Source organism: Dasypus novemcinctus, chromosome 13, assembly GCF_030445035.2.
Source record: "Dasypus novemcinctus isolate mDasNov1 chromosome 13, mDasNov1.1.hap2, whole genome shotgun sequence".
NCBI classification, from domain to species: Eukaryota; Metazoa; Chordata; class Mammalia; order Cingulata; family Dasypodidae; genus Dasypus; species Dasypus novemcinctus.
This window is the reverse complement of record NC_080685.1, coordinates 38,377,785-38,393,136: the sequence shown is the minus strand read 5'-3', so window position 1 is coordinate 38,393,136 and position 15,352 is coordinate 38,377,785. Positions and strand designations below refer to the sequence as shown.

General features: G+C 43.4%; 1 protein-coding gene across 2 annotated transcripts; it reads left to right on the top strand.

Moving 5' to 3' along the window:
* Window positions 1–33: 33 nt before the first annotated feature.
* TSTD1 (thiosulfate sulfurtransferase like domain containing 1) lies at window positions 34–1,633 on the top strand. Of its 2 annotated transcripts, XM_004448379.4 has the most exons (4): window positions 34–278; window positions 506–643; window positions 1,176–1,338; window positions 1,428–1,633. In XM_004448379.4, the coding sequence occupies exons 1-4, from the start codon at window positions 269–271 to the stop codon at window positions 1,477–1,479; spliced, it is 363 nt and encodes a 120-aa protein (XP_004448436.2). In that variant the 5' UTR covers window positions 34–268; the 3' UTR covers window positions 1,480–1,633. The 2 variants fall into 2 exon arrangements, with proteins under 2 accessions (XP_004448436.2, XP_004448435.2); XM_004448378.5 differs by lacking the exon at window positions 34–278 and having other exon boundaries at window positions 366–643.
* Window positions 1,634–15,352: the final 13,719 nt, after the last annotated feature.

The following is a 15,352-nucleotide window of genomic DNA, read 5'->3' as shown; positions in this document are numbered from 1 at the left end:
GGCTGGACCTCGTTTTTAGAGCGGGGTGTTGCTTCTACATTTATTACCCTGAGCCGGGGCCCCTGGGTCAGACCAGCGGCGCTTCCGGCCCGCCCTGGGCGACGGCCAGGATTCCTCAGGGTGGTGATCCGCGGCTCCGCCAACAGGTGCTGCGGGGGCGGGACCCTCGCTTCCGGTTCCGGTCTCGGCGCAGGGCGGGCTGGGCAGATGCCGGCGCGGAGGGCGGGCAGGGCTTGCGTTCCTGCGAGTCGCGGTCGCGACGCGCACCATGGCCCGAGGTACCTTGGAGGAGACCTGGCACCTCGTCCCGCCCTAAATATGGCTCCGGGAGCGCGTGGACTCCCACCCTGGGTGGAGGTGTATGTACTGGGGCGGGCGGAGGGGCGTGGCGGAGAGGTCCTCCCTCACCCACCTCCGCCTGGAAGGGGCGCTGCAGCGTGAGCTGGCCCCGCGGCGGCCATGCTTTTTCCGTCGCCGCTGAAGATTTTCGTGCCCCCTTCCTCAGCGTCCACGGTCTCACTCCTTGAGGTCTCACTCCTTGAACTCCGTTCGCTTCTATCCTCGGGCCGGGCTCGGCTCATCGACGTGCGGTCTCGGGAGGAGGCAGCAGCTGGGACCATCCCTGGGGCGGTCAACATCCCGGGTATGGGGACGAGAGGGGACGCCTCGGTGATGGAGTAGAGACGTCAGTGAGGGTCTTAGCTAGGGAGACCCTCCGTAGGATGGCATGGGAAAGTACTGGTTACCGGGTCCTGCATTCCCTTAAGCCACCCCTAAGCTTCCTTAGAGGAGGGCTGATCGGAGGCGGATTCTGGCAGGATAACTGGCCTTTCCAGTTTGAAGGGATGACAGGCAGTGAGGAGAGGTGCACACCAGCTTCTCTACGCTTGACCTCCGTGAGGCTGGATGATTGCGCCTGCCCGCTGCTCCTCACCCTCTTTAAGACTCGGGAAGCTCGCATTCAAAGGTTGTTCGGCTGATTTCCCGGTGCTGGTAGGCCGTACTTTGTCCTTGAAGTTGGGGTTGGAGGGGGACACCACGTGTGGAGATGGGCTCCTCTCTGTGTTTTGGGGCCCCCTCGAGATTTATTTGACCACGAGAGCCCATCCGTTCCTGGCAGTCTAAGACTGCTAGCTGCTGGCTTTCCATCCTGTCCTCTCGACTTCTCCTCCCAGTGTCTGAGGTGGAAAGTGCCCTGCAGATGGAGCCAGCTGCTTTCCAGGCTTTGTACTCAGCTGAGAAGCCAAAGCTGGAAGATGAGAATCTCGTTTTCTTCTGTCAGATGGGCAGGCGGGGCTTCCAGGCCATGCAGTTGGCCCGGGGCCTTGGATACACTGGGTACGGGGAAGGTGTGGATGGCTAGCTGGGCAGTGACTGGGGACTCCCTCCTGGGCCTGTCCTTCCCTCACCCCTCTTTGTCTCCACAGGGCTCGCAACTATGCTGGGGCCTATAGAGAATGGTTCGAAAAAGAGGGCTAATTAGAAAGTGGCTTCCTGATTGCTCCTCCTGCTCCCTTAACTCTTCTTAAAAGACACTCCCTAGCTATTTTAATTAGGGGCGATGTAGGGGCTGGGCGGGCATTTCTTATAGTGCTGTTCACACAAAAGAGCAAATAAAGAACATTTAATCAAAGTCTTGGAAGCACTTAATTTTTCAGATAGATTGGAAACAGTTCTAATCTCATAGACCTCTATGCTGCCCTGGCCTCTTTCTCCTTCAGTGTTCATCTATTCCCTACTCCCAAATACATACCACCAGATTTCTAAGAGACTACGATTCTCCTAGAACAGTTGTTTTCAGCCCAGGATGCACAAAACACCTGGATAGCTAAAAAAGAAAAAGGAAAAATAAATAAAAATTAGGTTCCACCCTGGATTTGGAATCTGATGGGGGCCAAGCCTGGGTCTTAGTTATTTTGCAAGACCCTAAGGTGAATTTATTTATTTATTTGTTTGTTTGTTTATTTATACATACATACATACATTCAGGGGATTGCACCCAGGGCCTTCTATATGGGAAGCAGGTGCTCTACCACTTGAGCTATATCTGCTCCCTTAGGTGATGTTAATATGCAGTTAGGGGGACGTGGACTTGGCCCAATGGATAGGGCGTCCGCCTACCACACGGGAGGTCCGAGGTTCAAACCTGGGGCCTCCTTGACTTGTATAGAGCTGGCCTATGCGCAGTGCTGATGCGCGCAAGGGGTGCCGTGCCAGGCGGGGGTGCCGCCCCATGCGTAAGGAGTGCGCACCAGTGAGGAGAGCTGCCCAGTATGAAAGAAAGTGCAGCCTGCTCAGGAATGGCACCATGCACAGGGAGAACTGACACAACAAGATGATGCAACAAAAAGAAACACATTCCCGGTGCCACTGAAAAGGATAACAGTCACAGAAGAACACACAGCGAATGGACACAGAGAGCAGACAACTGGGGAGGGGGGTGGTGGGGAGAGGGGAGAGAAATAAATAAAAATCTAAAAAAAAAAAAAGTGCAGTTAGGTGTTAGAACCACTGCTCTAGGCCAGAGGTCATCAAACTACCGTCTTTTGGTCTGGCCACTATAACCATTCACTTAGGTATTGTCATAGCTGCTTTTGCACTAAAACTGCAGAGCAGTTATGACAGACTGTATGACCTGCAAAACTTAAAATATCTGGACCTTTATGGAAAAGTTTGCAGACCCTTGCTCTAGCCTTCAGTTCTTCAATCCCAGTCTCATTTCCCTCAAACTTTGTAACTGGGTTGAGGAAGTGAGAGGACAGTCCACGGCTGTTGAGTGAGGGAACTGAGGGTACTGTTCATCCATACAGATGTATCAGCAATTACAGGTGTGAGGATTCCCTTCTGTTTCACCAAAACATGTCCCAGTTTCTTTCAATGCTTCTCTGATACCACACTGAATTCAGCAAAGATTTAATTGGTTAAAAAAAAAAAACTGGTAAACACTGAACCAAAATTTAACACTACAAAATGCGTATATATAACTTTCCTATAGCATGGTGCATATCCTTCCAGGGCTTTTTAATATTTCAATGGCAGAATTTTCACTTTTTAAATTGGATATTTATAATTTTGTTGTTGTTCCTTTATCCATGGAAGTGAAGGTCAGAGATGGGCTCAGTTTTCTGATTTTACAAGTTTCTGAAAAAAATTTCTTTAGCTATTTCCTGCATTCCTTGCTCTTCTCTCCTTATTTTCCTCTTTTCTCTACCCAGCCCTCATATTTTTTATCTCACCATCCACATTCCACACACTATAAAATTTTCCACTCATCTGGGCTTCCAGCTTCTTTTATACAGACCTATCCTACTCTCCCAGGGCTAATCACAATACATTACTGTCTGAGCTTAGCTGGACATAGTTGGGCCTGCAGATATAAGTTGAAAACTGTGAAAGAGTCTAGCCCAAGGTCTGGCAAATAGTAGTTGTTAGTACTTTTCCCCCAAATACCCAAATCCCTTTGGTTCTGAGACTGGTTGGGAAGTTTTTCTTGGGATCTAATTTCTCTCTTTGATTGAGTCTTAACTATTCTATGCTTCTTTTTAAAATTATTGAAGCATAATTCACCTACAATAAAATGCACAGTCATTAAGTGTTCAGTTTATTTATTTTTTTAAAGATTTATGTATTGTTTTGTTTTTTGTTTTTTTGGGTACCAGGGGCAGAGATTCAACCCAGGACCTAGTATGTGGGAAGCCTGAGTTGGTTCTTTTCATGTTTTGCTTGTTTTTGTTCCTGTTTTTTTAGGCGGCCCTAGGACCCAAACTGGGACCTCCCATTTAGGAGGTGGGCACCTAACCACTTGAACCACATCTGCTCCTTCATTGAGTTTTTTTTGTTTTTTTTATGTTTTTTAAAAAATCCACCCCCCTCCCCGCCATGGCTCCCTCGTCTGTTTGCTCATTGGTTTTGCTCGTTGTTTTTACTCATCTGCTTCTTGTTGTTGTTTTTAGGAAGTACTGGGGACTGAACCTGGAACCTCACATATGGGAGGCGGTGCTCAACTGTTTGAGCAACATCTACCCCCCAAATGAGCTTTTTGTTTTCTTTTTTTTCCCACTGAATTTTGACAGTTTCACCCCCCCCTTGTAACCACCTCCCCAAATAAAATATAGAACACTGTAATCCCCAGAAATTTCTCTTAGGTTCCTTTCCTGTCAATTCTCTCTTCTCCCTTTCTAGGTAACTGCCGTCTATCTTCTGTTATCATAAATGAGATTTCTAGCCCCCTTCTTGATCTGCCTACTGTACTGGATAGACTTTCTTCAGTTTTACAGCTGAGCAGGGTCAGAGCGAATCCTGGAAGTAAACTGACCTGGCCCACTACATGACCATGCCCTCTGGCTGGATCACTGCAAAGAGAACATTCCTTTTTCTCCCTCATTAACTGTTTGGTTCATAACCCTGATGGGCTGTTCCAACCCATTACCTTACTCTTTAAAGTTCCTTTCTGTTTCCTCATAGCTAACCAGGGAGATGCACTTCCCTTGCCAGTGGGACACAACCTACACCTGCCTTTCTTTTCATATTAAATTAGACTTCCCAATCACACTTTACCCCAGGTTTGTATTTACCACACACTTGTCTCATTATTTTTACTATACTACATTTTTCTTGTTAGTTTTTCTCCTCCAGTTGATTGTAAGCTCCTCAAAGGCAGGACTGTTTCATTGTTTTAAAACTCCAGTGCCTGGCACATGTGTTCTAATAGCCTCCCAACTTTTTACAATCTTCTAATTTCAGCCTTTCTGAAACACCGCTGCCTGCCCAATCTCAAAATAACTTTTTAAAAAAAAGATTTATTTATTTATTTCTCTCCCCTCCCCCCCACCCCAGTTGTCTGCTCTCTGTGTCTATTTGCTGCGTCTTCTTTTGTCCGCTTCTGTTGTTGTGAGTGGCATGGGAATCTGTGTTTCTTTTGGTTGTGTCATCTTGTGTCAGCTCTCCGTGTGTGTGGCACCATTCCTGGGCAGGCTGCACTTTCTTTTGCGCTGGGCGGCTCTCCTTACGGGGCGCACTCCTTGCGCGTGGGCCTCTCCTACACGGGGGAGCCCCCTGTGTGGCACGGCACTCCTTGCGCGCATCAGCACTGCACCTAGGCCAGCTCCACACGGGTCAAGGAGGCCCGGGGTTTGATCCGCGGACCTCCCATGTGGTAGACGGACGCCCTAACCACTGGGCCAAGTCTGCCGCCAAAATAACATTTTTATCTTCAGAGTCAGAGTTGATATTTACAATAGGCCCTTGTTGCCTAGTGGTTCAAGCATGGCCCTTTGAGCAATCTGTATTCTAGATCTGCAGTCACCCTGCCTTTCCAAACTTATTTTGCAGTGCCTGCTCCCATCAGGCTGGTATCCTAGTGTCCTAAGTAGACACTACTCCTTCCAGACCCTGGCTTTTACTCACTATTTTCACTGTTTGGGAAGTGTCCAGTTTCCTTTGTACCAATCTGATTTCACAAGAATTAGAAGAATGTATTTGGCAAGAGACTTGCTGTCCTCAGTAAGAGGGCTTTTAAACTGAAGGAGAAGGGAGAAAAATAACCAGATAAAATTATATAACTAAATTTCATGGAGGATACAAGACAGGAAAACAGAGGATAAGGCACATATCTCTATTGTAACACTCATCATGCTAAATGATTACTCATTTTGCTCTCTCTAGACTGAACACTTTAAGGTAGGGGCTTTTTAAAAATTTCTGTATGGCTAACAAGTAAACCAGAACCTGTGTATAGGAGGTATTCAGTAGATGTTGAATTTTTATTGAGTTGTTCAGTAAGTCTCTGCAGGAAAAAATGTGAGGGGAAGAAAGCTGGGAATACTACTACTCATGCATGTTCTGTGGAAAGAGCAAAGGCTATAAGTCAAAGTGCTAACTTCCAGTTTTGGCTTAGTGTAAGTTACTTTTAACCTATTCCAACTCTCACTTTCCTAATCTTTAAAATGAGGTTTATAAGACTTATCTACTTGGATTGTTGTGAGGGTTTAATGGGATAACATAGATAATGTACCTGTCATATAGGAGATATAGATTAGAGATGTATATAGGAATATAAATAGTAAACATAAGAAAGTAAGTATAATAGCATAGTATAATTGAAACTTGATGGAAGGGAACTTGTGACTGGCAATTGAAAAGTATGTCATATTAAAAAGAAAATATTTAAAAAATATATTTCATAGAAGAGTCTGACATCGTAAGTATGTAGCTCAATGAATTTTTACAAAGCACACACACCCGTTTAACCATCCCTCTGGGCAGAAAACATTCTCTATGATTTTTTTTTTTACATTTATTTTTATTCATCTCTCCCCACCCCCTCATTGTTTTGCACTTGCTGCATCTGTTTGGCTGCATATCTTCATCTTCCTTGCTTCTTTGGAACCAATATGGGAGGGATATGGGAGGGAGGTACCTAATCTGATATGGGAGGGAGGTACCTAATCACTTGAACCACTTCCGTTTCCTGCTTTGTTGTGTCTCTCATTATGCCTTTTCTTCTTGTTTCTCTTGTTACATCATCTTGCTGTGTCAGCTTGCTGTCTTGCTCATCTTTAGGATGCACTGGGATCCTCTGCTCCCTGCTTTCTTGTATCTCTCATTATGTTTTTCTTCTTGTCTCTCTTGTTGCACCATCTTGTGTCAGCTTGCCACACCTACCCACTGCACCAGCTTGCTGTATTCTTTAGGAGGAACTGAGAACCAAACCAGGGATCTCCCATATGGTAGGCAATTGCTTGAGCCACATCTCCTTCCCTCTCTGTATAATTTGAATCCTTTAAAATGTGGTGAGAGTGGGGATAGCTCAGTGGCTGAGCACCTGCTTTGCATGTACAAAGTCCTGGGTTCGATCCCCAGTACCTCCTAAAAAAATAAAAAATAAAGTGTGTTGAGACTTGTTTAATGGCCAGGTATATGATAAAAGTTTTGTCCATGTTCCATGAACACTTGAAAAGAGGGTTTAATCCTAACTTTAAACTACCAATCAGTCCTATCCCTCCTCTCTTTCTAGGCAATTGTTGTCTATCTTCTGTCATCATAAATGAGATTTCTAGCCCCCTTCCTGGCATGTCCACATATACTCCTTTCTTTTTCAGTTTTGTAGCTGAGCAGGGTTTTTGGTACAGTGTTCTATGTATTTCAGTTAGGTTCAATTTAATTATGTTATTCAATATATTTCTCTACTGATATTTTTGTCTGCTTGTTCTATCAGCTACTTAGCAAGGTGCATTTAAATTGCACTATGTTTTGGATTTGTCTATTTCTCTTTCTAGTTCTGTCAATTTTACTTAATGTTTTTGGAAGCTATGTTTTAGATGTATTCAAATTTAGAAATTTTTTTATATCTTCTTCTGGATGGATTCTTTTCTCACTATGTTCCTCTTTTTCTCTGGTGACACTTCTTGCCCTAATGTCTTTTTGTCTGATATTAGTAAAACTACACTAGCTTTATTTTGGTTAGTGTTTGCATGGGAGTAATAGACCATGCCTCCTGAGATTCATATTAACCAAAGAAGAAAACACTAAGCCAGTTAGACACGAGAAGTGGACCAGAAGAAAGCAACTTTTTAAAGTGATGGCCAGAAACTCTAATGAGAAAATGAGTCAAGAAGATTGAGAGTCATCAGACACCAGACCTGATGGCATTTCCCAATGGGAAATCCTTCCAGCTCACAGTCTAGCTCACAGGGTTTCCATTGCTAATCATATTTTTCAACCTGTCAAGTCCTCAAATCAGTTGACCTTAACAATTTTTCACTATCTCTTATTGTCCTCATGCCCTCATTTCCCTCCTTTTTTTTTTTTTTAAAGATTTATTTATTTATTTCTCTCCCCTTCTCCCCCCCCTTCCCCGCCCTGCCCCAGTTGTCTGTTCTCTGTGTCTATTTGCTGCCTCTTCTTCTTTGTTGCTTCTGTTGTTGTCAGCGGCACGGGAATCTGTGTTTCTTTTTGTTGCGTCATCTTGTTGTGTGAGCTCTTCGTGTGTGCAGCACCATTCCTGGGCAGGCTGCACTCTAGGCAGGCTGCACTTTCTTTTGTGCTGGGCAGCTCTCCTTACGGGGCGTACTCCTTGCGCGTAGGGCTCCCCTATGCGGGGGACACCCCTGCGTGGCAAGGCACTCCTTGCGCGCATCAGCACTGCACATGGGCCAGCTCCACATGGGTCAAGGAGGGCCGGGGTTTGAACTGCGGACCTCCCATGTGGTAGACGGACACTGGGCCTAGTCCGCTTCCTCATTTCCCTCCTAATCCAGTTTGGATTCCATGGTTCATCATTATCATCATTCTTTCGCATAGCTAGGAAGAAACCTATCAAAGAAGCCTAAGACCCATAAGAAATAAAATGTTAAAACACAAAGAAAAGACCTAAAAAGAAGACCTGTAAAATGGAAAGACTTAAAGGTTCTTCTATGGGAAGACCCAACTTCATAAATGTATCAATTTACTCAAAAACAAGAATAGGGGGAAATGGACTTTGGCCCAGTGGTTAGGGCGTCCGTCTACCATATGGGAGGTCCGCGGTTCAAACCCCAGGCCTCCTTGACCTGTGTGGAGCTGGCCATGCGCAGTGCTGATGCGCACAAGGAGTGCCGCGCCACGCAAGGGTGTCCCCCGCGTGCGGGAGCCCCACGCGCAAGGAGTGCACCCGTGAGGAAAAGCCGCCCAGCGTGAAAAGAAAGAGCAGCCTGCCCAGGAATGGCGCCGCCCACACTTCCCGTGCCGCTGACGACAACAGAAGCGGACAAAGAAACAAGACGCAGCAAATAGACACCAAGAACAGACAACCAGGGGAGGGGGGTAAATTAAATAAATAAATAAATCTTTAAAAAAAAAAAAGAATAGGTAGGAAGGCTAGAAAAAGAGCACCAATGAAGGGGAGCTAGCCCTATCAGCTCTTAAAATAATCATAAAAATCATTAGTGATTTGAATGTCAGTGGGTATATAGATAGGTTCCATACCTCACATCTTTTATCAAGATAAATTTCAAATGGATTTAAAGTAAAAATAGAAACCATAAAGAATTCTTTCATTACCTTAAAGTGAGAAAGACATTTCTAAATATGACTCAAATTTAGAATCCATAAAAGAAAAGGCTGAGGGAAGTGGGTGCGGCTCAAGTGATTGGGCTCCTGTCTACCATATGGGGGCGGGGTGTCCTGAGTTCAATTCATGGGGCCTTCTGGTGAAGGCAAGCTGATTTGAGCTGCAGAGAGCTGGCTGAGCTGTGGAGCACTGGCTTATGCTGCAGTGAATTGGCCCACACTGCGAGATGACACAACAATAAAAAAAGACACAGAGCAAAGACAATGAGAGCCGTGGCAAACCAGGGAGCTGACGTGCCTCAAGTGATTGAATGCCTCTCTCCAACTTTGGGGGTTCCTGTTGCTTCCTAAAGAGAAAGATGAGAAGAGAAGACAGGAAGACACAGAAGAGCACACAGCAAATGGATACAGAGAGCAGACAGCAAGTGCCGGTGGCAAGGCGGGGGATAAATAAAAATAAAATAAATCTTAAATCCAACACTGGTTGGAACTGACTGAAATTTCCATGTGACTAATATCTTGTTTTGGAAGGCATTGATTCTGGAAGAAATAAACTTTGAAGATACATGGTTTCACTAAAAGGATAAAGAAAGGAAGCAGATTTGACTCAACTGATAGTGTGTCAGTATGGGAGGTCCAGGGTTTAAACACAGGGCCTCCTGATCCATGTGGTGAGCTGACCCATACACAGTGCTGATGCGTGCAAGGAGTGCCATGCCATGCAGGGGTGTCCCCTGAGTAGGGGAACCCACTGTGCAAGGAGTGCACCCTGCAAGAAGAACCACCCCACACGAAAAAAGTGCAGACTGCCCAGGAGTGTTGCCACATACATGGAGAGCTGGTGCAGCAAGATGACACAACAAAAAGAGACAGAGTCCTGGTGCTGCAGACAAGAATGCTGGCAGACAGAGAAGAACATAGCCACACAGCGAATGGACACAGAGAGCAGACAACGGGGGGGCAGGGGTGGGGTGGGGCGAGAAATTAAAAAAATAAAGAAAATAAAGAAGATGGTGGTAAGTGGACCCAAAAATGGGGCCAGTTACAACATATTGGACCATGAGAGTGAGAAAGGCCAGGCGCCTTCAGAGGCTGCATCCCCCTGAAGTTTGTGGGCTTCATCTTACAGGTTTCAAATGCTGTTTAGGACTATTCCGGAGTTAGTTATGTAAAAACAGCCTGCACCAAATCTTGGTGTGTATTTCTGACTTTCTCTCCCATTTCTCAGCAAGCTCTGTTCTTTCCCCCATTTCCCAAATAAATTCTTTTTACTAGCTTAAAACTAAACCAAACCAAACCAAACACAAAACAAACAAACAGAAGTAGAGGTATCAATACTCATTTACCAGCTTTGCAAAAATTCAAATGCTTGGTAACACATTCTTTGAAACAGGCATGTAGGTAGAACATGAAAATATAACTTTGTACCACCCTTATGGAGGGCAATTTGGTAATATTAGTCAAAATAACAACGATGTTTATCCTTTGACCCAGAATTCACATTTCTGGAGACTTTTTTTTCCCTTCAAATAAGTTTGTATACATGTGAAATGATATATGTATAGTTTACTCATTGCTCTATTTATATTAGCAAAGGGTTGGAAATAATCTAAGTGTCCATAAATTAAAACTGGCTAAACAAACAACATTATAAACATACAATAGAATATTATGTAGCTATGAAAAAGAATGAGAACACTCTCAGTGTACTCCTGTAAAAGACTTTCAAAACATATTATTAGTGGGAAGAATGTAGTACGCTACCATAGCAGTTTGATACTATTGATGAATTCCAAAAACAGATACTGATTATGTTTGTAAACTGGTCTCTTCCTCCGGGCCAATGATATCCTTAGATTGTACTGAATTCAGAGGTTTCATTTTTACTTGATTAAATTATGACTAGGGCTTTGATTGGGCCTTGCCAGTAAGACCTCGAGTCTCTGCCCCCCTTGGTGGGTGGGGAGTAACAGAGAAAACAACAAGACAGAGGAGCAGAGGAGACAGTGGAGTTTTGATCCTGAAGCACTGGAAGAAATCACGGTGCAGGTACCGGAGGAAAGAGAGAAACTCTGGAAAGAGAGATGAGCCATTCACCTGACAGGTTACAGCTGGTCTTGTGGAGAGAGCAGAGCAGCTGAGCCCAGAGAGGAAGGAGCCCTGGGAGAGAGATGAGACTTACCCCATCCTACAGCTGATACTGGAAGAAGCTGGGATCATGGAGCCTTGGGAGGAGGAAGGAACCATTTTGCTCCAAAACGTGGCAACAAACTTTGGTGAGGGAAGTAACTTATGCTCTATGGCCTGGTAACTGTAAGCTCCTACCCCAAATAAATACCCTTTATAAAAACCAACAGATTTCTGGTACTTCGCATCAGCACCCCTTTGGCTGGCTAATACAGCTACCATTTTGTTAAAAAAACAAAAAAACCCACTATGGTACTAAGGGTATATATTTATAATTGCTCATATTTGCAAAAAGAAACTCTGAAAGGACACAGAAAGAATTAATTTTTAAAAAACCACTCCCTTGCAAACCTCTTAAGTATCTTTGCTGCTCTCTCCCTTTATCACTTGCTTAGGAAAAGCCCAAATATGATTAAACCCAACCAATCACTTACCCTATTCCTAAAGTTTAAGAGCTGGAATAAAACTTACACCAATTTGACTGGCTTCTCTATTTTACTCAACACTCTTAACCAGTTCTAATATACCTCCCTAGTTGTGTTCAGATTCCGCTCTGTAAACAATCATTTCCCACTTCTTCCCACTCATCAAATCTAAACTTCCTTTTCCCTCTGCACTCTCACCTGATGGTTTTACCTTATACTCCATTGCAAAAACAGAAGGAGAATTCTGATGGAATTTCCATCATCTTCCCACTGAAAAATCTACCAGTTCTCCTGCATCTGTATTATATACGTCCCTCTTGTTAAGGTGGGTAGGTCTTTATCCTCTGCTTGTGGTCTGGATCCCAACCCCTCTCTGTTTCTGAAAGACAACGGTCCTGCAACTATCCTCTCTTTCTCATATATCTTTAATTTCTCTCCCATTACTGGATCATTGCCATTTGCATACAAGTACTTCCATTTAAACAAAATACCCACTCAGCCTTCATCCAACATCCCCTCCAGTTGCTGCCTCATTTCTTCACTCCCCTTTCTCAGAAAAATTGCTATTGAACTGTCTGTAGCCACAGTCTTCCATGCAATTCAAACTTTCAAGGTAACCTGTGACCTACACACACAGACCAGTCATTGGATGTGGGCAGCCCTGGAAAGGGGATGTGCCCTTGAACCAGGTACCTCTCTTCAGAGTCCTTTTTGCCTGACGGGGGGTTGGGTAGGGCATCAAAACACAATAAAATACAAGTATGTTTATATTTGTACAAAACCTCTCCTTCCAAAAAAGGATAAAAGGATAAAAAACAATATGTAAAAGCTAAGGGAAAATTGCATAGTATAATGAGAAGTCAGAAGTTGGTAAACTGGACTGTGTGAATTTTTGGACTGGGATTGCAAATTTAGATTCAGTCTCCCTAGAGACCAAAGCAAGATGAAAAATGGGATTTGTTACAAATTTCAAGTTATACATAAGATAAAAAATATGCCAGAAGCACAGCATCTCTCAGGAAGAATATATGAGAATATTAGTACCCAGAATGCTATTAGTGTACCATGTCAGCTTGTATTCTATTTTCAACTGTCCTTGTTCAATATTTTTATTAACCAATTGGATAAAGCTATAGAAAGCATGTTTTTGAAACCTGCATATAACACAAATTCAGGTGCAACTGCTACTATGTTGAATGGTAGAATAAAGATTTAAGTTTAATATTCCCTTCTAGAATTTTCTACTTTGCAGACAAACTCATGGGTCTGAAATTTAACTAAGTCATCTCCTTTGACAGCCTACAGAGAACAATTGCAATGACAAAATGACAATTTAAAAATTAATGATTACTTGAAGCAACTTTATAGGAAAAGGAACGTGATGAACATCAAATTGTATTACTCTAAAATTACTTTCATGCAGTGTCAATGTATACACAAATGTTTTAAGTAGTAGTGACTGCATACTATTATATAGCAGCATGCGCACTATTTTGCATTTACTTTTTCATTTAACAGTAATCATTATTTCATGTACATTTTTCCATGTATTAATCATATTTAATTTTCAAAAAGATAGAGAGTACTGCAAAAGTAGGAAATTGAATAGGGATAAATGCAAAATGTACTTTGGTTAAGAAATAACTGCACAAGAACAAGATACGGAGACCCAATTTTTAAAGAAAAGATTTAGGGGTTTTAGTTTACTGCAAATTGAAATATAGCTAACTCAGTAGGGTAATATAGCTATTAAATTTGCTAATTTATTCTTAGGCTGAAATAGCTATCATTCCAGTGCTTAAAATGTGCCAGGCTTTGTGCTAAGCATATTACATGCATTATATAATTTAATCCTTATGCTGCCACAAGGTAAATGGTATCAATATTGTTTTTAAAAAAATTTATAATGGCTAATTTATTTATTTATTTTCCCCTCTTATTTATTTTTAATGTTACATTAAAAATATGAGGGGTCCCCATATACCCCTCACTTCCCAATATTGTCTTAACTACCTTCTGGATATATAAAGTTTTAGAGATATGAGTTGGCCAAGGACAGAGAACTAGAAGTTGGGGAACTGGATTTGAGCTGAGATCTGTCTACCCCATGAAAGATGGCTTCTCCAGGGCCTGGCTCAATTCTTTGGTGATGGACAAAGGATTATCTAGTGAGGGGTCTGACTTGAGGGAGAGTTGTGAAACTGTGCCATATGAAGACCATTTGAAGGATATAAGGAAGATTAGCTTGGAATATTATAAGTACATTAAAATATTTGAAGGTAGCATTGCCATTGGGAAGAATAGTCATTTTGTGTAACTCCAGAGAGCAATTGCTGGAAGTTACAAGGAGGCAGACTCCAATTTGAAGAAAGGATATTTTAATAATTAAGAGTTGTACAAAAACAGAATGGTCCACCATGAGAAGTTTTAGAAGAGCTTAAGTGGAGGACCTAAAAACTTTTGGTGATCAATGGGTCTTCCTCTGTGGGGTGGGGTTGATTTAAATGACCTCTAAGGGAAGCAGACTTGGCCCAATGGATAGGGCGTCCGCCTACCACGTGGGAGGTTCGTGGTTCAAACCCCAGGCCTCCTTGACCCATGTGGAGCTGGCCCATGCGCAGTGCTGATGCACGCAAGGAGTGCCCTGCCACGCAGGGGTGCCCCCATGTAGGGGAGCTCCAGCACAAGGAGTGCACCCTATAAGGAGAGCCGCCCAGCGTGAAAGAAAGTGCAGCCTGCCCAAGGATGGCGCCACACACATGGAGAGTTGACGCAACAAAAAGAAACACAGATTCCCGGTGCAGCTGATAAGGACAGAAGCAGTCAGAGAGGAACACACAGCGAATGGACACAGAGAGCAGACAACCTGGGGGGGGGGGGTGGCGGGAAGGGGAGAGAAATAAATAAAAAATAAATCTAAAAAAAAAAAATGACCTCTAAGATGACCTTTCTGCCTAAAGCCTAAGATCAATATTAGAATTCCTGTAAGCCCCTGCTCAAGTTTCACTATCTTGAATTTTTCTCTTACACCCCAGAGTAACTGTTTCCTTCTCTAAGCTCTTCCCGTCTCTACTCATCACTCACTCTTGTACTTAATTTTCCATATATGCTATCTCTCCTAGACTTTGAATTCCTTTGAGAGTAAAGAACAGAGCTTTCTTTGCACATGGTAGGCACCCAAATATTTGTTTCAATGTATCAATACACAGTTTCTCTTTTGGTTACATATTGTCGTTTCCCTGCTTTAGTCTTGAAAGTAAATCGCAAACCACTTTGTCGGAATATCCTCCGGAAGGGTATTGGGAATGAAAGACAAAGAGCGATTGGGATCAGGGGTTCTGAGAGCATTGAATCCTCAAGCTCATCATACAACTTTATTATTTCCAAGTAGTATTATATATACTCAAGCTACTGTAAGCACAAGTGATAGCATGCAGCTGCACACCAAAAATTCTCACAAGCTGCAGGACTAAAATCTTATCTGAGTACAAGGTCTTAGTGCTCTCTCAGACTACAAAGTGTGTTCTCACATTTCTCCCAGCCCGGGACAGCTTCGGTCCTGTTTACTTTCAGCGTTCCTGTGGTAAGAGCGTAACCATGGAAACGGAACCACAGTGCCTTTGTTTCCCACACCACTTGAAGTCAAAAATTGTAGTTTATATTTATTTGTATCCCCCTACAGCACCCAGTAG

Bases quoted from the DNA above. Each gene is read 5' to 3' on its own strand.
- TSTD1 (XM_004448378.5), top strand. From the start codon at position 460: ATGCTTTTTCCGTCGCCGCTGAAGATTTTCGTGCCCCCTTCCTCAGCG. The intron at 644-1,175 runs GTATGGGGACGA...TTCTCCTCCCAG, and splicing joins TGGGGCGGTCAACATCCCGG to TGTCTGAGGTGGAAAGTGCC. The intron at 1,339-1,427 runs GTACGGGGAAGG...TTGTCTCCACAG, and splicing joins CGGGGCCTTGGATACACTGG to GGCTCGCAACTATGCTGGGG.